This window comes from Atheta coriaria, unplaced genomic scaffold (genome assembly GCF_025399875.1).
Source record: "Atheta coriaria isolate IRGN ID8LTWV9N9 unplaced genomic scaffold, Caltech_Dcor_3.1 hic_scaffold_1_pilon, whole genome shotgun sequence".
Lineage (NCBI taxonomy): Eukaryota > Metazoa > Arthropoda > Insecta > Coleoptera > Staphylinidae > Dalotia > Dalotia coriaria.
Window position 1 is genome coordinate 4,014,713 of NW_027045443.1, and position 24,335 is coordinate 4,039,047.

Sequence of the window (24,335 nt, forward strand, 5' to 3'; positions counted from 1 at the left end):
TGCGTGCGCGTAAAAAAAATAAATAAAAATATATCGGGCGAGCTTTACGTGCGGTCTGCAAGGGTTATATTATATGTTGGATAGGTAGGTGTAAGGAATGGCGCTTGTCAAAGATTTTTCCACGGCGCGAAAAATTTCATCAAATCGTGAATATATTTTTGGGTTTTTGAAAAAATATTGTGATAGTTCGCGTTTCATTTTAAATTTTTGATGCGTGCGGTCGAGAAAACAAAAATAAAGCCGAAAGGCCAAAAAAGCGTCATTTTTCAAACCCTTGCTAAACCTTTTGGGGTCCGTTCAAATCTCTTGTTAGCTTTTTTAGTCCCTTTTTTCTATCGGGTAATTCACGAAGTGTCAAGGTTGCCACCGCGCCGAAATATGGCGCGACAAAGTTCAGAATTCAAGCAAATAAAAATTCATCACCGATTTTTTTGTCTTCTGTGTTTCCATCGATGATTATTAAGATTAACTGGTACTGGAATGTTTTAGTCAATGAGTCAGTGAGTGTCTTGTCAGTCAATTGATCGTCCGATCCATTCCCTTCATGGCATTCGCGCCCTGCGCCGACACACTCTTCTAATAGCTAATACATTCGCGGCGTAGGGGTGCGGGGGCGGCGTGCGCGTGAGTATGCGGCGGGCAATTTGGGAGCGTGATTTGTGTGCAGGCGGCCGTGAGGAGTTCGCGGCGACGTCTCGAGGAATCGTCTATAAGTCTGTTATACACACATATATTAGACGGGCGGGAGCGTACGTGCGGCGGCGGCGGCGTCGCATTAGAGTGTGGAAAGCTCATTTCGAACGACATTCATCTTGTATGGTCTCGTGGAGCTGCAATAATAAGGGTTATAACTCAACCGCGTCTTTTCGACGTCTCCGCGGTGCGTCGCGGGGCGCCCGTCGCGAACCGCCGCCGGCGGGGGCCGCTTTCTTCGTTTATATTGCCGGCGGCACAATGCGAACGCGTGTATTTGAATTTTGCATAAGAAAATAGCGTGCCCGCGTGCGAAAAAAGGCGGCAGCAGTGGCAGCGGCGTTAACACCCCCCGGCTCCGGTCCAGGCCACCCCCGCCTCCGGTTATGCAAAGTCGCCCTCGCCGAAAAAAGGATTTACTCACTATTTTCGTTCCATTCCTTTCGCGGCCAGCTCGCACCTCTCGCGCGCGCCACCCGCCTTGCACTTCTTTATTTCCCGCTTTTCCTTTTTATTCCTTCCTCTTGCCGGCACTCGAGCGCTCGCTCGCGTCGAGAACTTCTTTCACTGCACGCCGAAAACTCCATAAGACACGCGACATACTCGTATAACGCGGATTTATTTTCTCGACTTTGTCCCTCATCTCGTTCCTGCTGCCATTCCTGGACGCCCGGCACTCTTTCATTTTATTCGCACACACACACACGCAAAGGCAAACGGCTAAAAGCGGATGGATTTCATTGGGCGCTCGCTTTTTTCGTCGCTTTATTGCGTCCTAAAAACGCACGCGTCTAAACACAACACTGTTGGAAATGAAAAAAAAAAGACGCACGAGCGCAAAGAATGAAAAACGTGTGTTTAGGTGGCACACGCACAAAAACCGCCGCCACCGCCGCAAAAGACCAACGAATCATGGAAATAATACGACTGCTTGTGAGATTAACTCAAGCACTCCTCGATAACACGATAACTATTCATGATAGCCGAGCGCTCACAGCGGCAGAATTTAAAATGATTAATGATCTTCCAATTTGACACGCGCGGAGACTTGCAGCCAACATCGCGCCGCCGCTGCAGAAATAAATAAAAACCGCTGGCACTAAAAAGCAATCATCGCTTGGGCGGAAAAAGCGTGGCAGCGAAAAACACGACACGGAAAAAAATCCGGAGAGAAAATCGAATGATTTTCTTCTCGTCGCGCTCGAAATGAGAAATACAAGAATCCGAGGCGGTCGAGTTCGACAAGTTCATTTTGTCGTTTGATTTGGTAAATGAATTTACCGACTCTCCGGCGACCTCTTTCCGCCCCATCCGAGGCGGCATCTTTGCCGCCCGTGGCCGTTCGTTTCACTTCATTCAATTCGCGTAAAACTGGAAAACTTCATAGAAATCAACAAAAAGCCACGCCGGTGAAGAAGTCCTCGTTAAAAAAAAGGAAAACGAAGAAAACCGGTGGCGAAGAAATTGTACTTAATATCCGTGCCGCTCGAGTTCGCGACGATTGCTACGCACAAATGATAGTTTAGTCAGTGTGTGGTGACTTCGAGCCCCGAGCAGAAAATTAACGAAATAAACACAATAAAAGTTTGCCGCGAGGCGAAACATAACTGAAATCGCAACAACCGAAATCAAGTCGTTACGGATTGACGCGGGGGAGAGAAAAAATCGAATTGAATCGTGAAAAGATTTAATTACGTTTGGAATTTCGGACAAACGAGAAAGATCTTCGGCTTACTGCCCGATTGCAATCGGTGCAAAAAAATAAGCGAACGGCACGTAAAGAACAAACAAAATAAACTGATCCTTAATGTTACCTAACGTGTATCTCATACTGCATCAGTTTTTATTCTCTAACTGATAAAACAGAAAGGTATAAATAATTTAAACAGTTTAATGCATCCCTCTGAGATCAAAAATTAAGTATATCTGCCTGTCTGGTTGCCTATTGAATAAATAATCCGAAAAGAAAGTTTGAATCGTTTGAGAAAGGATCCGCGCCGACTCCAGGCAGCTGTAAAAACATATTTTACGTGTCTATTAGAATTAGGTAGATATTGTTGCTGACGCATGCCGCTCGCACCCTTATCAACGCTGATATGTGACGCGTTGGAGGATCGACAGGCTCAGAACAAGCGAGCAAATCACAAACAGCGTCTATTTTCTATCATTACCTTCGTTATGCTTCGGCAACATCACCGGAAAAACGGAGAAATGAAATTATCCGCCGCCGCCGCCGCCGTCGTGTTAAACTTGTGTGATTATTTCGCCCGGGGGTGGCGATACAGAAAAGAACAAACGTGTCGTCGCGACTGCCTCCGGACCGCAAACACGTAAAATCCGTGCGCGCCTATCCGGCGTGCCGCCCGAGTCGACTTTCGTGCGTCGCCCGGCGGCGGCAATCTCTCGCCGCTTTATCAATACCATAAATCACTCCTGTATGGATCCGATGATAAATGGCGTTGCCATGGTCGCGAATAAATTGAAGCCGACAACGGACTTGCGACGACGGTCGCTCGATCGAAGAACAACACATCGCCCAGGAGTGTCAAAAATCATGTCGCGATAAAAAAATGCATCCCGAATGAAATTTTGTTTGTGATAATGTCGGCGCGAAAAATTACTTAAAATAGTCTCAAGAGCGCGCCGCTGGGCGCACGTGCGCCGTCTGCGCTTGAAATTAAATAAAATTGCGCAGCGAATATTTTACGTCTGAAAGCAGCCGCCAGTGAACAACAGCTTCCTTGGCGACGGAGCATCGGAGCGCAAACTTACGAGCACTAATAAGCTGTTATAGGTAACATAGTTTAGCGAATTAATAACAAAATTCGCACCTGCAGCTCGCGCTGCTTGTCTCTGTATGCCCGGCGCCTCCACCCCAACACTTAGACGCACTTGTTCCGCATCGTACTCGACACACATGCCTACACCCAGTTATAGCGATGATGCTAAGCAGCCGGGGGAGAGCAAAACGCAAAATGCCGAGCACAGTGGAGTCCCTCGCGCAGGGCGCGCCCAAGTTTCCGCGAGCCAGATAATTAATGCTTCGAACAACATCTTGCACATACGCGCGCGCTAAATGCAATAAGTACGTTTACAAGTAGTAGAAGTGCGCCGAATACAATTGCGCGCGATTGTCTGCGACCCGACGCATACCAATTGTTCGTGTGATCCACCGTTCAGGTGCGCGTCGCTCCCTGATCAAAGTATCCTCAACAATAAGCCGCTTGCGTTCGAATGGCACGCGGTGTGTTTGCGGGCATAGATTTACTAGTTTGCTTGTAAGTTGGAATTAAATATTCCGGACGAAAAGCGCGCGCGCGCACTCGTGGAATTAATTATGAGATTTATTCGATTAACCACCGAGACAATCGGTATGGTCGCGCGAGGAGGACGTGCAAGCGGCGTGGATAACGCCGCCGCCGCCGACAAAAGCGAGACACACGAGCCGCCCGGCGACGACGCAACAAAGCGACCAAACTTTCACGGTTGGGTGTATTATGTATTGCAATTGCGAATGCGACTCGGTTTAATCTTATAACGTTCATAAGCGCATAACTGCGAAGCGGCGAAACACTGCACCGAACGATAGTGGAATGCTGTAAATTTCATAATAAAATATCGAACCGAGTGCTAGAATTCGCCGCCTGCGAATTGCGCACATTTCATCATCCAAAAATCTAAAAACTAAAAAAATAAGTCGAATAAGTTATTGCTGAAGAGAGTTTTATGTTGAATTAGTATTGCTGTGTGCATACTCGGGCAGTGTGTGTAGTTTTTCAAGTTTTTTCCGGCGGTCTTAATCTCGTTTCGGACTCCTCGGCCGCTTCAATATAGAAAATTGCCAGATACCGAGAAATCCACATCCCGCATCATCCACCCACCCAGGAAACGTGCGATGTCGTCGTCAGGATAACGTTGACTCTTACCTTCTGCTTTCTGTATACCCTATATACACACATATGCGCCACTGGTGCGTCCGTCCAATATTTTTCATCCGTGATCTTTCTAATACCATCCGAGCATCAACCCGGCTCGACGAGAGACTATTATAAACTTGGCTTTTCAGTTAAACTTGTTAGGAGGCCGATTTGCGGTATCCATTCCACTTCGTTACGAGCGAATTGTATTCGGTTCAATTAGAGTGGTTAGCTTGCGAGTTTTCTGATATTTTTATCTGAAGTAGTTTTCCCGCTTTGCACTTCTTGGCGGATGGCGTGTATGTGCTCGAGGGGCATAAGTACAGCACTAGTATGTGGGTAGCGAGTGCATCGACGATATATATTTTCGTGCTTTTACTAGTGGCCAATCTCGAATATTGAAGCCATCTGCTTGTTGGACGGACGGCGCGCGCGCGCCATAGATGTTCCCGAAGGTAAATGGTGTACGTGAAATTGGATGGGGTATAAACTACGAGACGAGACGCGCGTTACACCACCGGCCACTCACTCGCAACTCTTTTTCCGGCGGTGGCGGTGGCTGGTTTACTTCATTTCGCCCACTTAACTGCAGCCCCTTGGCGCTTCCGGTTGTTGTGATTCCGGTAACATGATTACTAGTGTACAATTTAAATCCTCCAGCGTCTGATGCTGCTTTTGATGTTGCCGGCGACGTGTTGTAGATGCATTGCATGCAAAAACGCCGGCAAATCGAATGAAATATCGGTGATACTAGAAAAATTATTGCTATAATTCAAGTAAGTAATGCCAGCGCTCCGGGTAAGAAAAGAATGGCATTTTGCATTATGCAATTGTGAGTTACCGAATGCGAGTTCGGCGAATCGGTTTCGGGTTAAAGCGAATCGACCGATCGTAAATTACATCATTGACGTTGTAATGGTGGCTTGTAGAGTTATAGATAGGGGCGGATTTCGCTCCGAAATCGTTGTTGGAATCGGTAACAAGACGCGAAGAAGTCGGGAGACGAGCGGCGAAAAACGCGCGCGCGTGTGCCGGCCAGCGGCGGCGGCAGCGGGGGGCCATATGAACGGACGACGAGGACGAGAAGGAATGGCTCGCTCGAACTTATTGGAAGTGCGCGCCTTTTGTAACTGTGATTTGTAACGACTTAAAGCGCGGTTTTCGGCCCCGCGCGCGCCCTCCGCCGCCGCCGGAATGATGTAAAGAGCTACGAGTGCCAAGTGCCAGCGCTAAAGACCTCCACCCCCCAGCGCAAAGTCTTGTAAATTACATCAAGCTCCCGCGAGTCTTTTTACTCGGCCCGGCACACCGAAAACGTCAATTTTAAGTGCTCAGAACAATGCTATTTATTGATCATAAACTTCTATAAATTAGAACGTCATAAATCAAAACTTTCCCTCCGCAGCCTTGCGGCGCATACAGCTTGTTCTTTAAACACGTCCCGACTAATCTCTTTTCTCTTCTTTCCAGCCTTGCAGAGCCTGTTCGCGATGGACGCACAAAGCCAGCAGCCACAGGGCAACTGAACTCAGACTGACACAACAACAACGGAACCAAAATCACCAACCACTGCCAAATGCGTTTCTAGACTCTTAGACACTAGTTCTAGCTGAAGGTGCCTCTGTAGTCAAAAGTGCACGGGCACAAACCGGACACTTTCTATCTCGTTCGCGGTTCGGGATCAGCCGCGCAAAGATGCAACGCGCGCTCGCGTCCCGTCAATCGCATCATCATCACGCGTCCGGCGGCGAAGACGCCGGCGGTGACCACCAGCACCTCCTCGGCCCGCTGGAGAGCGCGCTGTCCTGCCTGTGGGTGGTCACGCCGCTGGCGGCCACCGTTTCGCTAGTGCTTGTGTTTGTCGCGATGCTGACTAACCAGTGGCTGCACACCGACGAGAAGATGAACAATCCATCGTACAACGGCACCGGCGACAAGGATTACCTCTCCAAGATGACCGTCTCCGGCTTGTGGATGTTCTGCTTTACAAACCGTAAGTTTTTCCATCACATAACCTCAATTCAAAGCTAGGAAAGCCATAAATACTTAATATTTGCGTCTGACAAATTCATTTCGGTGTGTATCGCACACCTTTGAGGGCGTCTCTTGTTTCCAAAGATTCGCAGCGCACATAGATTCTTATTGCATTGTTATGCGAAGTTATGTATGAAGTTATCGTATAGTTGAATGCATCCGGAACGACAACGTTATAGCGCACTGGGAAGTCGAGAACTGCTAAACGAACATACGATATTCTACCGGGTGTTTGTAAATAATACCGAATACTTTTTGGATTATGTTTGGTGTTAAATATCGATGGCTCTAAATGCCCCCAGATGCTTGTTATGATCGGTGATGAATGCGCTCAAAGATAGCCCGAAAAATACCTCCCTCGAGCGCGTTTAAAAATGTTTCGAAACAAGTTGTATCGAGGGGGAAAGTTTTTCATCGGAAAATCGCAACGAGCACATCGTGTGCCATAAGCCAACCTCTTGAATATTGCGCATTGTTGTCGTACACCGTCGACGAGGCGCGCCGCGGCGCGGCAGTCATAGCGCCGCGTAACGGCGTGCCGCCGCCGCCGCCTCCACCACCCCCTATCCCATCTACTTTCAAAGCGGCGAGTCTTTCGGCGTCTCGCCGGCGCGCACAATACTCGTGATGTATTGTGCTCCGGAGGTGTTCGCACAATACGCCAACAGCACCTCTGCGAGCGCCGCCGCCGGAAAATGCAGCAGCGATACTTTAACCATTTTCGCGACCAGACTTAATTACCGATCGCCGTCGTGATAAAAGGTTAGGCGCGTTGTCGCCGGGCCGCTGTTTGTGCGCCAATTCATTTTCGGCCGGCTAAGCGAATTACTCATTAGGACGGATGAGGGATATGCACAGGCTGTGCTGTTGGGCGGCGAATGAGGGATGAAGGATTCCTCGTACTCCTCGGGCATTTATTTCGTTCCGGCGTGCGGATTTATTCACTCGCGCACCCCGACAATGCGGACGTTCACATATTGTGTAATTAAGACCGGACAGGATCCGCGCGGCGCGGCGCGTGCGAGGATGTGGATGCGCGCCGCCTCCGTCGCACGGCATGAGATGTGAATGCTCGAACTAATTACAAGTTAGCTCAAGTCGTTTACACGACCTCGCTGAGTTATGAGTGGCGAGGGTCTCTTTTCCAAGTCGCTCCCTCAACTACAACAATAATTTCCTCTTCGCATGGGTGTACGCGCAAAAACACCGCCCGAGGACTAATCCGGGACGACTTGGTCGTAAATCCAAGTGTATTTTGATTTTTTGGCGTTGTTGTCACCCTCGGTGGAGCACTCCGGTCTTCAGGATGACAGATAAAAGGATAACTATCACGTTGTACACTTACAGTTGGAACTTGTTGAATATGATAACGCCGGACAACAATAAACAACTGCCGGCCGCATCGCTGTAATTATTTATAAGCGCAGAGATGCAAATTGCGAATTGTTAACCAGTGCTGCGTCGAGGATGCGCCGCACACCACAAAAAACCCGCGCCCGCGCGCGTGCAAAAAGTATTTTTAATTAAAGTTGCGTCGAAGCGCCGCTATGCAAAAAACTTGCGAGGAGGCACGAAGCGGCGCGGAAAGAAAGTTTATTAATTAGCGTCGAATCCGGGGGATTTTTAAAAGGCGGACGCGCAGGTCAACACCGAATACAAATACCGGCGAGCCTGGCGCCAGCGCCGGCGTTAAAAAGTTGAGTGCATGAAAAGTTAATTAATAAATATATGCGCGGGTGTGTGAACGCACAGGAGAAAAAAAGCAGGCGCCTCCGCCAAAGTTAAATATCACGACGCGGGCATCGTTTAGCGGGGGCGCGCGCGCCACGATAAATCATCGAACTCGTTCGCACGTTACACATTTTCCGCGCATAAATCGTGCGCGGCGAATTCCCCCGATGCGGCTCGCCCACAAATTTAATCAGAAACTTCCTAACTGCCAGCTGAATAAATTTACATTATGCCCCAAAACAAACCGACGCGCTGGTACTGTGCCGGCGGAGCGCGAAGACGGCCGCCTGCTTACCTTCGAATTTATGCACTCCTCGAGGACGCGTTAGGTGTTTAAATGCGTCCGTGTAGATTATTAACCCTTTAAATGGATAATGAATGTTGGTTGTCTCTATTGGGACGCGCCGTGCGGAAAATATTCGCTTCATTAAAATTTGCGTACGCCGGCTGCAGTTTTGCAACACTTAGCGATTAATTAAGCGCTGCTCCGTGTTCACACTTTCGAAGCTTACTTATTATTCGATTTCGGCCGGCATAACAACGACGATGCGCCACTTTGACTCGGCGCGAATAATTGAATCAAATGCCCGCCGCCGCTGCTGAAATCAAAGGCCACTTTAAGTCCTTATGACCCGTTCGGTTTTAACGGCCGCCGGGAGGTGTTTCCATTTTCGCGCCGCTTTCTTGTTGTATCGGCACGAAGTTGGCCGTGCGCAGCCAAAGGGCACTTTGATCGCGAGCCGCGAGTCTTGAATGCGGCCCTGCGTCGCAATTAGCGCACCGCTCCGAAACTCGCAACTTGCCACTTAACAACCACTTAATGCTCGATACGCTGCTCTGCTGATGTGATCAGAACTGCTTCGGCAATCGGCGCCGGAAATAAAACGACGACGACCGAAACAATCGCTTAACTGATCCGCGCTTTGATCACGACCAGTGTCATCCGTAATTATAAATTTTGTTTATGAAGCTTTGATATCCGCAGCCATAGAAAACTCTATTCATCAGCTGAAATTTGATCATCCAACTATTTGCTTGACTGGATTCATCGCTGAATGTTTTATTCCGTTCGGGAAAAAATCCGCCGCCACCGTTTAAAAATAATATTAAATTACGTGAATATTTTATGTCTCGGGACGCAGGCGAGTTGTTTGTTTCGCCGCCCGCGGCCGTTCGAAAGTATTAGTGAAATACGAGCGCGAGTGCGAGTATGAATTAATGCGGCGTCCACCGGCGGCGGCGCGAAAACGCGTCCTTCGCGCAGCATCCATCTCCGGCGGACGGCGACTATTCCACCACCGCCTGTGGCAGGGTCGCCGGAAAAACTGTCGGCGAAAGCCGAGGAATAAAAAGCCAGCCAGACACGTAGTATAGTGAAAATTTTACGGTTTGTTGTATATATGAAACAATTAAGAGATAAAATATTAAAAGGAGAGTTTTATTATCAGGCTCGCGTGCCCGCCGGCGACGCGGAGTTAAAAGCCGATAGCATTTTTCCCGCCGCACGCTCACACGTTCACACACTCCAACATACACATCGTCACCGGCATCGCCGCCGCCCCGTAGCTGGATGCTCCGACGGCGGCGCGACGCGTCTAAACATTTGCATTCGCGTTCGCATCAGCATTAACGTTTACGAGTCGCGCGCGCGCGCGCGCGGTAATTTATTGAAGCAAAAACTATTTTTATTTGCGCGACGCTCGTTTTTATCCTTTCTGCACACGCCGCTTTGCACGTTTTCATTATGCCGTTTACACGCTCGCCTCGACAAATTCAATTATTATTAGATTATTGAAATGATAACTTCATATTTACACTGTTTAATCACACTTGCATTCAACATTTTCATTAATTCTATTTGCGCGCGCGCGCGCTATTAGCCTGTATCAAAATGTGAAAAAATTAAATTAAAAGCGTGCTGTTTGCGCGGACGTGCGCAAACAAAGCCGACCAGAGTAAATCTTAGCGAAATGCTTCGGGTTATTCTCAGCAGATGGAAGAGCAGAGGCGAAACATGGCCAACAACACAGTGGCAACAGATGTAATTGACTGAAATTATGTAACCGCAGCTTTCGGTGCAAACTGATGTAAGCAACAAAGTAAAATAAGCGAGTGGAAGACGCGAAACTCCGCGCCACCGCCACCGGCAACAGCACGCCACCAGTGAATATTTAGGTCAGGCATTACATTTTTGTTTGCATCTTACTACTTTGCATTTCGGCGCGCATGCGCGCGCGGGTCAAATTTGATATTTGTTGTTTTTTAAGCTTTTTTTTGTTGCTTCGTTTCGCTGGAAGGCACAAATCAGATCAGCTTAATGTCGGGGGTGCAAAGTTGGACGCGGTTGTGGGCGCGCGCGCGTATTGCGATGTGCGGGCTAATGGAATATTCATGTATTTCGTTCACCTGTTTACACATAATATCGCGACGCGCTGTTTTCGTTCGGTATTCTTTCGCAGCACGTGCCGCGCGCACAGTTCCTAATGTTTTATCCAATTGAGCGCCAGTTTGTTTATGTTTTTACGTTTTTGATACTTTTGCACTTTTTTGCGCGGCGTTTACAAAGTTTCAATTAAATTTTGCATAAGTAGCTTCACGCCTACACGCACACAAAATACGAAATATGTTTTTTGTTGCACTTGCTCATAGAATTTAAAATTTTAAGCGTATATTCAGTTTTTTATGTTGGTTTTTTTTTGTCTTGTGTACGTTGGCGAAAGTAAAGTGAGTTTTTTTCGACTTGAGGAAAATAAACGCTGTATTATAACTTCTTTTTCTGCGACGATGCCACGATGGCACCCTGCTGGTGACTTAGAGACTAAAAGACTACATAAAGCAATGTCATATATTTTTATTATGATAAATTGCCGCCGACTTTCGCCGCTTCGCGACCCGTCTCGACTCGAATTCGCAAATGACGCCAATACGATGCGACAACGTGCGGCAGCTAGACAAAAAACGCGTTTTCAGAAAATCATGCTAGGAGCGCGCGCATTTTTCATCCTTCGACGACATCACACCGAAGAAAAAGTGTGTCATCGTTTCGCACGCACTACAAAGCGAAATCAATTGGGTATTGTTTTTTTTTTCTATGCCATATATTTATGTATAAATAAATATCTGTTGCTTGGTGGTAAATGGCGCGCGGTTCGTAATTGGCGCAAGCTAATTGAATTACTCAATTATTCGCGCGCGTGCCTGAAAACTCGTTACTTCAGCATACTTTCACGGCGGCGGTTCATCGTTCATCCGGCCGTCTTCAACGCGCGAAACTTTCGCTAAGCGACATTGACGTCGGACGTCAAAGTTGTTGCGTTGCGAAAAACCTCGACGCCGCATACAAGACGCCGCCGCGGCTGACGGGACGCCTCTGGAGAAATTGCGCCCTCACCGCCCCCAGGCCGGCCGCGTGTGTGTGTGTGTGTGTGTGTGTTTACGCGCCTCGCGCCGTGCGAAACGACTACATCGTCTAATACTCCGCTCCATACTTACTTACTTACCAAAAACGTCCCATTCGTCTCAGTTAAGGGGAAGATTTATTTCGGGACTTTCACACCGCCGCTTGGCCGCCTCGCGCAAATACGAATACAAATATATACAAAATATCCGCCCACTCGCAGCGCATCAGCAATATCAGCATCGGTATCTAAATCAAGTCGCCGGGGCGAAAGTTTCGCCCGCGCCGCCGAAAACTAATAGCAACTTCAAGTCGTAATGAATAATGAATGAAGCAGCTTTTTACGCCCGTGCGCGAGTTTGATGTGTGCTCAAGTTGAAGTGTAATGAAATTTTGAGTCAGCGTTCGATTCATTCGATTTATCACTGCTAATTTTACATTTTACTTTTGCGGCACGAAATTATGCGCTGGTCCTGATTGCAAACGCGACGCCGTAAATAGCGGCGTGGGTGGATTTATTCGACGCGTGCATTAAAAGAGTGCGCGGTACACTTGTCATGGCCGGAATATTTCGCATTTGCACGGTGGCGGCAATGCCAGCGCGCATGGAAAAACGGGCACGCCGAAAACCGATGATATATGGAATTGGACGGAAATGATGTTCGCTGCAGGATACGGCCGACCGAATTATAAATTATCGTCATTCGTATTATGGCCGATGGTTAAAATGCACGAGCGAGCCGGGCCGCCACTGCCGCCGTCTAGCGAGGATCGTGCATATGCACACGCCGGGATGTACGCAAAATGCCAAATTTAAATTTATTCCATTCCATTCTTAATGTGCGATCAATGCGCGCCGCCAACAATGCCCGGCAACGACTTTCCCGCGGCGCGTGCGAATTTCGTGCCGATATGAAATATTTACGTCCGAAATAAAGCGCCGCCAAAAATCTCATATTTTCGTTCGTCTGCCGCTTCATTAACTTTCGCCGACTGCCGCGATGAAAGTCATTCTAAACGATGGCTTTCACTCGTCTTTCTATATGTTCTAATAAAAGAAGTCGGCGGCGATGGAGGCGGCAGCGTCTTCATTGTAATAAGCCGTCGTTACGTCTGAACAAGGCTGAGCGCATTCATAAAGCGGATGGATTTCCATGTCGAAATGAAAAAAGTTTGTTCCGCACCCTTCGCGCCTATAATGTGCATGTTGAGTGCGAGTCGATGCTGAAGAAGTGCTTCCCGACGTGTTTGTACAAGGTGTCACCTAAAATTTCAACGGAAAAAACAAACATATTTCATAAAATACATTCGGTGACAGCAACGAATATAAGAGGAAAATGTTGAAATGCCGCACAAATTACGTTGTAGGGAAATGCGGATGTCGCTGAGCGACGGGGGCGGTCGGTCTGTCGGGCGGACGAAAAAGGAGTAATATAGGAAAACACGGCAAAAATGTAATTAGATTTTCCATTTCCCCCAAGTGCGCGGGCACGTTATTAAACAACCTCGAAAGTAATATGTATCGGTCTGCGGCGGTGGCGGCAGCAGCAGCAGCAAGGACCGTGGGGCGCGCCCTCGCTGATTACGTTTTATATCTTTGTTTAGGTTTTATATTCGGCGGCGCGGCCGAAATCTATTCCCGAGCGCTTTTACGGCGCAACTAGTATTAAAAGAATTAAAAGGAGGCGGCGGATTAAGACGTAACTAGTTTAGCCGCCGCCGCCGCCACACTCGCAGCAAACGGCGTAAACGTTTATAATCTGAGAAAGTCAATTAGCTGCGCGAGCATTCGTTCTTGTAGTCTCGCGTGCGCACTAAAAGTGCACACTAATTCCAAACGCTTGGTTGGAGGATGGGGGGCGGCAACGGCATCCGCATCGAAATGCTGTTTTTTGCGCGCATTAATTCCGCGCGCGCGCTGCTCAGCCACGCTAAACTGTTGAATGCGCGGCGACAGTTTGTCAACTTTAAATTAATTACGTCGCGCGGCGCGAGCATCGCGATTAGGTGAGGCGGCGGCGGCGGCGGCGGCAGTGGCGGGATACACGCCGTCGCGCGACTTCAAAAGAATGCGCGACGCTAAAGAAGCAAATCACGAATTATATTAGCCGGCTGGGAAATGCCACGCAGGCAAAGACGAAATTGCGAGGCGCGCCGAAGGTGGCAAAGGTGGCAGCAAAGCTCCGAGGACCCGGCCCCGAATTGTCGCGCGAAAGAACAAACAAGCGCGCGGCGCAAGTACAAAACGCATGCAACGCCGTCAATGGATTTCCCTGCTGATTTGCTTGCTGTCGTCGCATGGCTGCCTCGTGTAATTCACTACATGACTACAATGTGCGAATGATAGACGGAGTACAAAGTGACGACAGCTTCAGCGATATTTTTCCCAAACTTTAAATTTCTCTTTCGCTCAACTTTAACTACTTCAGCGCGCGGCGAAATTTCCTTTTGCGCGCGTAAATTATTGCTTCCGCGAGTCGTTGCTTATTACTTCCTTGCATCACCTGTTTTCCAGGCGGGTTTACGTCTTTTTCGCTGCGTTGCTATTTTAATACTTAATAACACTTGATAGTTATTATTCAAAGTAACGCATGGAACACAAAACCGGGTGTTAAAAAAGTAAAAATTTAATTTTATGAATTTTTTTTATTAAAAAAATAATTTTCAAGTTTGATGCTTTCTGAAACACTCTGTATGTGGCAAATATGCCTTGTTAGCTAGCTACCTGTACTTCGCAAAGTGCAAGCTTTAAGCTTTGGCTCGGTGACGGTTTGTAGAATTGAGGGCAAACCGGGAAACTTTAATCAAATGGCGTTGAATTAAAATCGAGTATTTAACGCCCGACATTCACCTTTAATTACACGACCGACACCGAGCAAACGCGCGTTTGAATGCGTGCGCCGCCGTCTTTACACGAATTTCTTTGACTCCGAGGCGTTCGTCCTTCGTCCCTCCTCCGCCTTCTTCCACCTTCGGTCCGAGCCGCTCTTTGATGTATTTACCGCTTGCATTCCAAGGCTTGCCCGATACTGCCGCGGCAATTGCTCCCCAGCACATTGTTTTCCGTCCTCGAGCGTGAAGATGATCCTAGTCCTCTCTCCTCGTTTGTGCGCGTTGCCAACTTTCAAGCCTAGCCACTTCTTTCTCTCGCGAGCGTCGTTTTGTCCTTCATCCGTTGCCTCGTTGGGCAGATCGTTAGTGAACGCCTCGGCTTGCTCATCGCATCCGCCGACGCTTCTTTTTTTTTTCTTCTCTTCTGCTAGGCGTTATTAGCATTCGGCTGTCGTAACGTATTGGAAAGTTGGTAAAAGTCTTGGCGGCGCGCCGGCCTGAGATATTCGCCACACGTAGAAATGCAATACGCTATACACGCTCGTATTAGCGCCCCCGCGAGTGTGTCGAAAATTCGCGCTCGCGCGCAAACCGCCGAATAGTTTTGCATTCGATTTTTGCACGTACGCAAAACACGCTCGAACAACGTGCATAAAGAAAACTTCCCAACTGCAAATGCAACTTCAATTGCGAACTCCTTAACTCTATTAGAGGCGGCGTTATGGAGTTCGTAATTACATTTTGCACTTGTAAGTACGCGAAGAACTTCGCCATTTATTGCAAAGAATACTTAAATATTCACGGAAATTTTGTATCCATAGTTTGGTAGTAAATCAAAATCGGATCAGAATGAAAGGTGCGTGCAAGATTCGATCAACTGCGGTGGAGACCTTTTATGCATGCCGTAATTAAACACTAATAAAGCTTATCTTAACGACAGGCGGTCGCGCCAACCGCCGCCGCCGACGTCGATCGCGCTTTTACGAGCGCCGTCACACGGGGGCGCGTATAAGTTATCGTTCGAATTATTACATTAACGAATAATGCTCACATCGCACGCTGGCTGCCGCCGCCGCCGCCACCGCCATGGCATACATTGTGGCGCTGGCGCACGTAAGTAGCGCGGGATCGAATTAGGAGACAACATAGACGAGACCTTCGAATTGCGGGCGCCTAACGGCGGGAAATATCATCTTAATGCGGCAGCCAAAGGCAGCCTTACACATATCCACGCCGGATGCAGCGGCGGCGGCGGCACGCGTATTAAAACATGTACGGCCCGGAGCGCGCGTTAACGCCGACTCTGTTTCCGCAACCTTCATCGAAAGCAAAAGTCTTTAAATCTACAAAGTCTTAAAATAAACTCAAAAATATTTTCATAAAAAAACATTAAAAAATATTAAACACTTTATTAAATAATTATTTACTTATAGTAGGTATATATTTTTATAATGATCAGGATAATTTTCTTTCTGAAACACTCAGTATGTCAAGTGTATAAGATCTCGGGGGAACAGAATATAGGAATATCAAGAGCAAGAAGAGCCTTTTCATAATTGCGATCACGTTTATGTAAGTTGCGGAGCTTTTAAAGCCCTCGCTCGATGCGCTGGTGGGGGCGGCGTGATGCCACCGCGCCAATGCTGCGGAATATTCACCGGCGCGCTCGCGACGAACGCTTTTCCAATATTTCACAAGTAAACTACCGCGTGGCCCGCGCGAAATCGTGTCATTCTCCTTCGAAATTTCCACGCGCGCGCAAACTTTCAACAAACTTCCCAAAACTTTCCTCTCGTTTGCAGTGATCACTTCGTAATGACTCGCCGGCGAGTATATGTACACAAATTGAAACACGATAATACATTCGGAAATGACCAATTTTTCACTTATCAATGGTATGCACTCTGACATATCACTACAAGCACATTAACTAATAAATGTAGATTTATTAAAAGATCAAGTAAAATTGGTATTTGAGTTAAGGGTTCCCCGATATTAATATTCTTTTGATACGCGATTGAATTTGCATTTTTTCGCGCGCCGGATATTTGAAAATAATTCCATTGTCGGAGTGCATAATTGACACAACATAATGTTTTGTGTAAAATTATCCGTGGGAGATGTGAGGTGCAGGAAGTGCCGCGGTGCTTCGGCACTAATATGACACCGAAATCTAATTATTATGCGAGCGATCGATCGATAAGCAATAAGTCGCCTTTTTAATCGAATTATCGGCGAGGGAGAAGATTCAATTTCGCCCTGCCGGCATGCAGCGCGGCGGAGTCTCGCACGGGGTCTTAGACAGCACTTAATGCGGCGGCGGCGGCTGGGAGGTCGGGGGTCGGACACCAGGCGTCACTGTTAAATTCCAATTCCCGGTGGGTTCAAGGACATGTGGCACGCAATTTGGCATCGTGCGTCCTTCATTTGCATGCCGGTTTTTCTTCCTTGATTTTTTTCGGTTTGTAAAGTAATTTGCGGTCGCCGGGACGAATTTCGGGGTCCCGGTTGTAATCTTTAGTTGTTCGGCGTGCAGTGCTAATTGCGCGCCTGTCCCCGTAATGTAATTCGCTAAAAGTCTAATTAAAACAATATAAAATAACATTTAATTAATCTGCGTCTCCCGGTGTCCTACCGGCCGGCGCGCAATTCGGCGCTCCTTTTATTTATTTTATATCGTATAATTTCGACTGGAAACACGCGCCGCGCCGTTTTACATATTGGACATTACAATGTACAATCGGGCGGCGGCGGCGGCGGCGGCGGCGGGCGTACGTCGTGCGGCGAAGCAATTCGACTCGTCCGCGGCGGCTGCAACAGTTGTTTATTAAATTATATTACGGCATATATTATTTTAGCGCGCGCACTCTTCGCAGCCGCCACTTGCAACGCGCAGTGCAATTCCGGCTGGTTTTATTACGTCGCAACCTGTGCAGCACATAAGGTAGCCGCCCAATTTATATTCGCGCGACTCCTCAAATCCACATATTACAACTTTTTATTAACTTTCACAAACACGCGTCATTTCATCCGGACTTAAACACGTGGATTGTATGTCGCGATATGAAAAAAAACAAGAAAACAATCAGGCTATTGTTGTTATTTTGCGGCATCAACAATTTTAATGCGATCCACACACGCAGAAGAGCAAATTTGAATAGGCGCGCGTTTAAATGCAAAAACCACGAAATCACTGACTGCGCAAAAGTTGAATTTGTGGAATTCATTATACGCGCTGATGAGTAGACGCCCCGAATGGAAATAAAATGAAGTATGCGTGGGTGTGTATGGTCGAAAAAGTCAAACGGGCAAGCAAGGACACCGGCGGGCCTCGGGGGCGCATAAATAATAAAAGCATTTTTAAATATCACAGCGGCCGTAACGCATAAATATTCACGTCGGGGCCGCGGATTAAACACTGTGACGGATTTCATTTTCTTTATCCGGCAGTGGTAAAAAGCAGCACGCACTAGCAAAAAAAAACAAACTTTTGCTCGGTGTGTGTCGAGCGCGCAGGGTCGTGTGAAAATGGCGCTTTAAATCTTGAAAATGGTGATGTTCAAAGCGCTAACTGCGTGGTGCTACCTGCGTTGCGCGTGACAGGAAATTTCAAAAGACGTATTCCCGTCGATTGCCCGTTTTCTGCGATTTCGCCGCCGCTCTACAATGGCCGCTGTCATACGCCCTCAATGCCTGACGTAGACGTGTCCTGTATCGCACGCTGTCCTCGACATAATATAGGAAACGGTTACTTTATCTGCACGCACCTAGCGCTCGCGTCGGGCGCGCATTGTGCGCGCAAACACGAAAGCATAAAGAAGCGCAGATATCGGCGAATACAGCGAACATAAAAGCCATGTCGAACATCCAACGTCGACGGGGGAGGTCTTCCTTCTGCGGAAAACAAAATATCTCAAAGAAACCTGCCGGAGCGCGAGCATGACGTTCAACGCAACAAGACACGAGGCAATTTTTCATGCATGCATGTTACATCTCTCATTCGGTCACGTCGCCGACGCGAATTTGATCAGTCGAATTGAATATTTTCCGCTCGTAATTACTTGTAAATGCTGATGCGACATGAATATCCATTCGGGGGTGAATAACGCGGATGTCACAAACGGATGAGAAATCCTTCCACGGAAGGAATGTCAAAAACGTTCAAAAGCGCTAGGTAAATACACGCTGCGGTGTTGGGCAAATGACAAAAAGGGTGGAAAACATTGCAATGCGTGTCTTTCGCTGTTATGGTGGAGGAGCCGAATGTCGATACATCGCTTAGTTCGCGTTTTACATTTTTGCCCTCTTGGATAATACACTCCGAGCCACCGAGTTGACTTCGCGCGCGCGGTAAGGAAAAGAACGCTTTATACATTTCGATGTTTTCCAATCCATAACGTAGCATAACTGAAATCGAATGAAATAGAAGCCATCCATCCAGTCGCACGGCGCGCTCCCGTTCGCTCCGGTTGGCGCTCGAGACGACGACGACGTCGACTCCAAATAATAAAAATAAAAATAAAACGCGATCTTCTTCCGGCAAGTTAATCTTCAAATAGCATCTCTTCAAACGCGCATTTTCCATTCGGCGCGCTCGATATTTCGATTTCTTCGATTGAGGCCGGAATTAAATTTGCAAACAACATAAATATTGATGCAAGCAGGCCTCTTAGACGCTATTTAAATTTCGCACAAAGCCGCCCATTCAGTCGATCAATTGAAATTTATTAATGCCGCGTGTTTTCTTTGCGGTGACTGTGTTGACGTCAATGATGACGTGCGATGAAAGCTAATTAACATTCATTAACAAGGCGCAATTTTCATGCGATGCATGCACTCATCTCAGGATTTGCATTTTCATCTGCGTCGATGCTCGGATATTAAATAATTTCAATTTCGCCGATCGACGCATTGACCACCACCGGATGAATGCACATGTCGGTGTAGCCCAGCGCGCCCCGAAAAAGGCGATCCGCTATGGGGCACGCTGCAATTAATCGCTTGTAAACCATTGTCGTCGTCCGGGGAATTGAATTCAAATGAGGCGCCGGCAACGCACGGACAATCGCCACCTAGGTCGTATTATCCTTGCGCAGGTTGGCCTCGTACATTCAAACCGCCAATTTATGTTAGTTCGAACTCATTCCCACAAGATCGCTGATATCGGAGAATAGGAGATACCACAACGTTTGATTTTAACCAAAATTGTACATCATTTCAAAGCAAAATGAAGAAAAAAGAAAAGAACAGAAAGTATAAATATCGCAGTCGTTTTGCGGTGATAATATTGAGGTAGTAAACATGGCAGGGTTGATATTTGACGTCTCCGGGCGCGCTTTTTGCGCCGAAGGGATGTTTGTAAGTTATTTGCGCCAATTGGCGGCAGCTGTGCGCGAAATGCGGTGATTGATTTTTGATTTATTGTTTAATTTTGCCCGGGAGACCACGACGCCTGCAAAGATTATACTTTTCATCATTTTCACGCCACAAAAATAATTCGCCTAACTTGATTTTTTCACATCAGAAACTTGTCATGCACAAATTAGAATACAACGGGTCGTAAAATGTTTTGCGAGGTCAACCATGTATGCTGGTAAATGACGCATAAAAATAAACATCCTAAGATGACATTATTGTCACATCGTTAACCCCACGGCTCATAAATCATCTTTTCCATCAAAATTTCCAAAATCAAAGAATCGCTACAATTAAAGTGGTTTAATTAAATTCAAGCATACATTGTCGACTGTGGAGTAATATCGATGTTCTAGTTTGTTTGCCACTGGATCAACTTTGATTGCAGCTCGTTGTCCGGTCGGTTGGCTGCGCGCCAGTTGCTCTACATATTCCTATCATTCTTTTATGTTTTTATTCCGCATTCATTCTTCGGCGCAGCGTATTGTTTCCCAATGTAGGCCGCCATCCGATTCGCATCGCATTCACGAATTTCGTAAACAATTTTTAAATACATTTTCTATTTACCGCTGGGAACTCGCAAACGGCGCAAATTTCGATGATAAAAGCCATGGAATTGAAAATATTAACTTGTTAACTCCTTGCAGGCGCCACCCACACAACTTTTTCGGCGAGCGTGGTTATATTTTTTTTGCGCGTGGAAAGCGTTTTTTTTTCGCCTCCTGTGCGCGCACGGCGTTCATTGTTAGCGTGTGAATATTTTTACGATTGGCCTCCTTTGTTCGAATCCTCCTGGGGATCTTTTTGCAATTGCCCCGGTTTTTTTTCGACGGCGCATCTCCCTTGGCGCGCGTGTGTGCATGCATATGGACGTGCCGCGGCAGTTTCGAATATTATTCAAGGAAGCAGCGAACGCGACCGGAATGTGCGACGAGCGTGTAAAAATCGAGCCGAATTATACGCCCGCTGTCTATCATTGTGGCCGCGGGGGCGCAAACATTAAAACACAACGCAACATCGAAATCAACATGTATCGCTCGTGTTTTATTGCGCGCCGTTGCCGCGGAAAGCCGCGCGTGATAAATTCGGGTTGCTGCGCGCGAGTATGTGCGAAGATAGATAGTGGCGAGTGCGCGCAACAAAGGCCGGCAGTAAAGTAGCGCGCGTTCGCTGGCATGGAAATCCAGTGGCGAACGTAAAAAACACATTTTTCACGTGTGCCGCACGGCGCTTTCCTTGGTCTTACAGCCGCGTGGGGTATACTGGCGAGGGCAACAACTCCTTCGCGGCGCCGGGGCTCAACTCACTCACTCGCTCTTCATTTTCGCTAAAATTCATTTTGAAAGCAGGACGCGCCCACCCTGCAAGTTCTGACCTCTTGTTTATTGCCGCGTCAGCTTCGCCAAAGTGCATCTCGGCGCCGAACATGCGCGCACAACTTGTATATCGTCGTCGTCAAACTGATGAAGTTCTTATTTCGACGAAAGGTGCCGCGACGTGTGGGTGTTACCGGCCGGACATTTATTTCATTCGAAACCGGGCGAAATTTTCATATTTTCATATATTCCGCGCGCGAGGAGCAATTCTTCTCCGCATCGTCGACGTGTTTTCGCTCCGCATCATCCCGAGGAATATATGAAAATATATGAGTCGGACGCATCTTTTTTCGGCAACTTTCTTTCATTTCACCGGCGCGAAATTGAATGCGACGTGAATGACAAACAACACCAGCTTATAGAACAACAATATTCTACCTTGTTAGACACGTTGCCCCATAGCATCCAAGAATAACCGAAATTTTCGTCCGGGAGGTGAATTTGTGCGCACACTTGGTATTCCGAAAGGTGCGAAATCGCAGTGGGACTCTACGTAAAAATCGGCACCTCATCTATCGGCTTTGCGTGGATATTATCGCTGTGCGGGCGGAGAGGTCCCACCGCAACCGAAGGACTTTCCCCGAGCTACTCCCAACTCTCTATTCTGGTCTAGTGTTACCGGGGCTATATTCTTGAGCACGCACTCTTACTTCTTATTTTACAACGTTCGCTTGACGGCTTTTTGCGAACCGCCCGAAATCCCCGGCAAATCCATTCCGGGCCGAAATGCCGAAAATCATAGGCGTGATCATTAACTCGATACAATACGCCGAATTATACGCGTTTAATGAATAATTAAAACTAATCGGACGCTTCACGTTAATTCACACTTTCGGCGCCGGATGCATGCGATTCCAAACTTGATGAACATTAACTTTTAATGAATCTGTGCACTTGTTGAATAATTGTTTTTTGCAATTTGTGATGCAACATGATTTTAAATTAGGTTTATTAGTTTGCTATGAGTGCAAATAAACTATATAATTAAACTATGCCTATAACGCGACGTGATAATTACGATGATTTCAGTGATTGAGGCTTTTTTCCGCGGCAAACGTTTATAATTAATATTCATTTGAATCCGGCGGTGCAATGCAATCGGCGTATTGGTATAATTAATTAATTTTAATTGCGTGGATATTGCGGCGGCATCCAAGGATGCGCTCATTACAATTTAAATTTCGATTCATATTTATAATAATTTTATAATTGAATAATAAATGGAGAATTCTTCAATTATTCGACAGAGGGTGCCGATGTAATGTTGCGGCAAACGCGGCATTCGAAAGGTTTGCGTAGGCGGCGGCGGCGGTGGCGGCGGGTAAACAAATTGCATAGTAATTCCACGCGCGCTGCCGCGGAATTTACACCTAGCTTGCCTTTCAACCTTTCGGGATTAGCGTAATTGCCTCAACTATATGTTATCAAATTAAATTTTTGTTATGACGTTAACGCCGGCGGAGGTGGCGGTGGCGGCGTGCGCCCTCATGGCAACATTTAAAATATTAAAGCGATATTAAAGCCGGGCGCGGGCTTTCCGCCAAAAACGCCCACCCATTAATGAGAGAGAACGATAATGATCGTCGCTTTTTAATGAGTACAAAAGGGTTTTAGGGTTTTCTGCTTTCGGATAAAACGCACATTAATTTCACTATGCGTTTCTCTTCCGCCGGGGCCCTATCTCCATGCCGATCTCGTTCGCGTCCGTCTCGCTTCGCGACGCTGCGCGGCGCTTCGTCCTGTTCCTATCGTCTGCGTCTGCGAAGGACAAAAAGTAGGCGACTACGTGTCCCGCGCGTGTTTCCGCGCCGTCCACAATCTTTTTTTCCCCGCCGCCGCCGCCCGACCATTTTTGGCCGCCCGTGGTGTGTTTTTCTCTCTGTCGCATTTTTGTGCGGCATTTTTGCATTTTTCCATTTTCATTTATTTAAATTTCGTTACGGTTAAGTCGAACGAGCGAGCGGTTCCGGCGGTGGTGGTCCAGCGATAATTATAATTTAAAATAAAAATAGGGAACCTTTTGCCGAATTCGCCGCCAGTGCGCATTTACAAGCTCTGCGAATTAATTTCATTTTTGTTTAATTGCAATTAAAACTGCATGTACAGCGACATTACATTTACATAATATACAGTTTTAATTAATTGCATTTCTCGTGCTTCGGTCGGAGGAGGAGCTGCGTTTGATTGAGAACCGAAGCCGAATGATAAAAACGGAAAACTGTTGCTGGCCGCCGACGAGAAATATCAATTGCAAGTGTAATTAAACAAATGAACCCGACTAGTAAATTACAAAATCTGACTTTCCATTTTATTCCAGCATAAATCGCATCGCAATAATTGTTATAGAAGCACAACAAAAACGCCCGCCAAACAGAAAGTCATAAAATTGAATCATAAAAACGTCGAGTTTTTGTAATTTCCACTCTCGACGAATTGTGTTTTATTGTGTGCGGTGTATGTTGTTTAAAACAGACACGAAATTGTTGAAATTAAATACGACGGTAAATTAAATTCGCCTCCTGCGTGGATTTTTCGACATCATCATCGATGAAATGGCAAAGTTCAATTTAATTTCGACGTTGCAAAAATGTGCACAGCACACAGCCACCAGGCGTTTATCTTCGTATCACGCACAATTACAGTGTGCACATAAATGTCTTCAGGCATTGTAATGTAGCGCGATAACGCGCGTGTCGCGCAATATACGACTGTTTTGCTTCTAAGCGCTAAAATTCCGGAGCCAATGTTTAAAGCAAATCGAGCAAACGTCGAAATACATCGGTATAAACTGCGATAATAGTGCAGCGTCGCCGGGCCGCCGGCCGGACGATGTACTAACAAGGACGATTAAGTGGTCGGGCAACCTGAAGGATAAGCGCGCCGGGTGCATCCGCCGCCCCCGAAATGCATTTCACGAGGAATAATTTCGTTTATGTTACG

At 47.2% G+C, this 24,335-nt stretch overlaps 1 protein-coding gene across 1 annotated transcript in view; it reads left to right on the plus strand.

Moving 5' to 3' along the window:
- Positions 1–6,107: 6,107 nt before the first annotated feature.
- LOC135789414 (voltage-dependent calcium channel gamma-5 subunit) overlaps positions 6,108–24,335 on the plus strand; it is a 64,182-nt gene continuing 45,954 nt past the window's right edge. Inside the window, exon 1 of the mRNA XM_065299230.1 lies at positions 6,108–6,603. Coding sequence (XP_065155302.1) covers positions 6,306–6,603 — 298 coding nt within the window. The 5' untranslated portion in view covers positions 6,108–6,305. The remainder of the gene's footprint in view (positions 6,604–24,335) is intronic.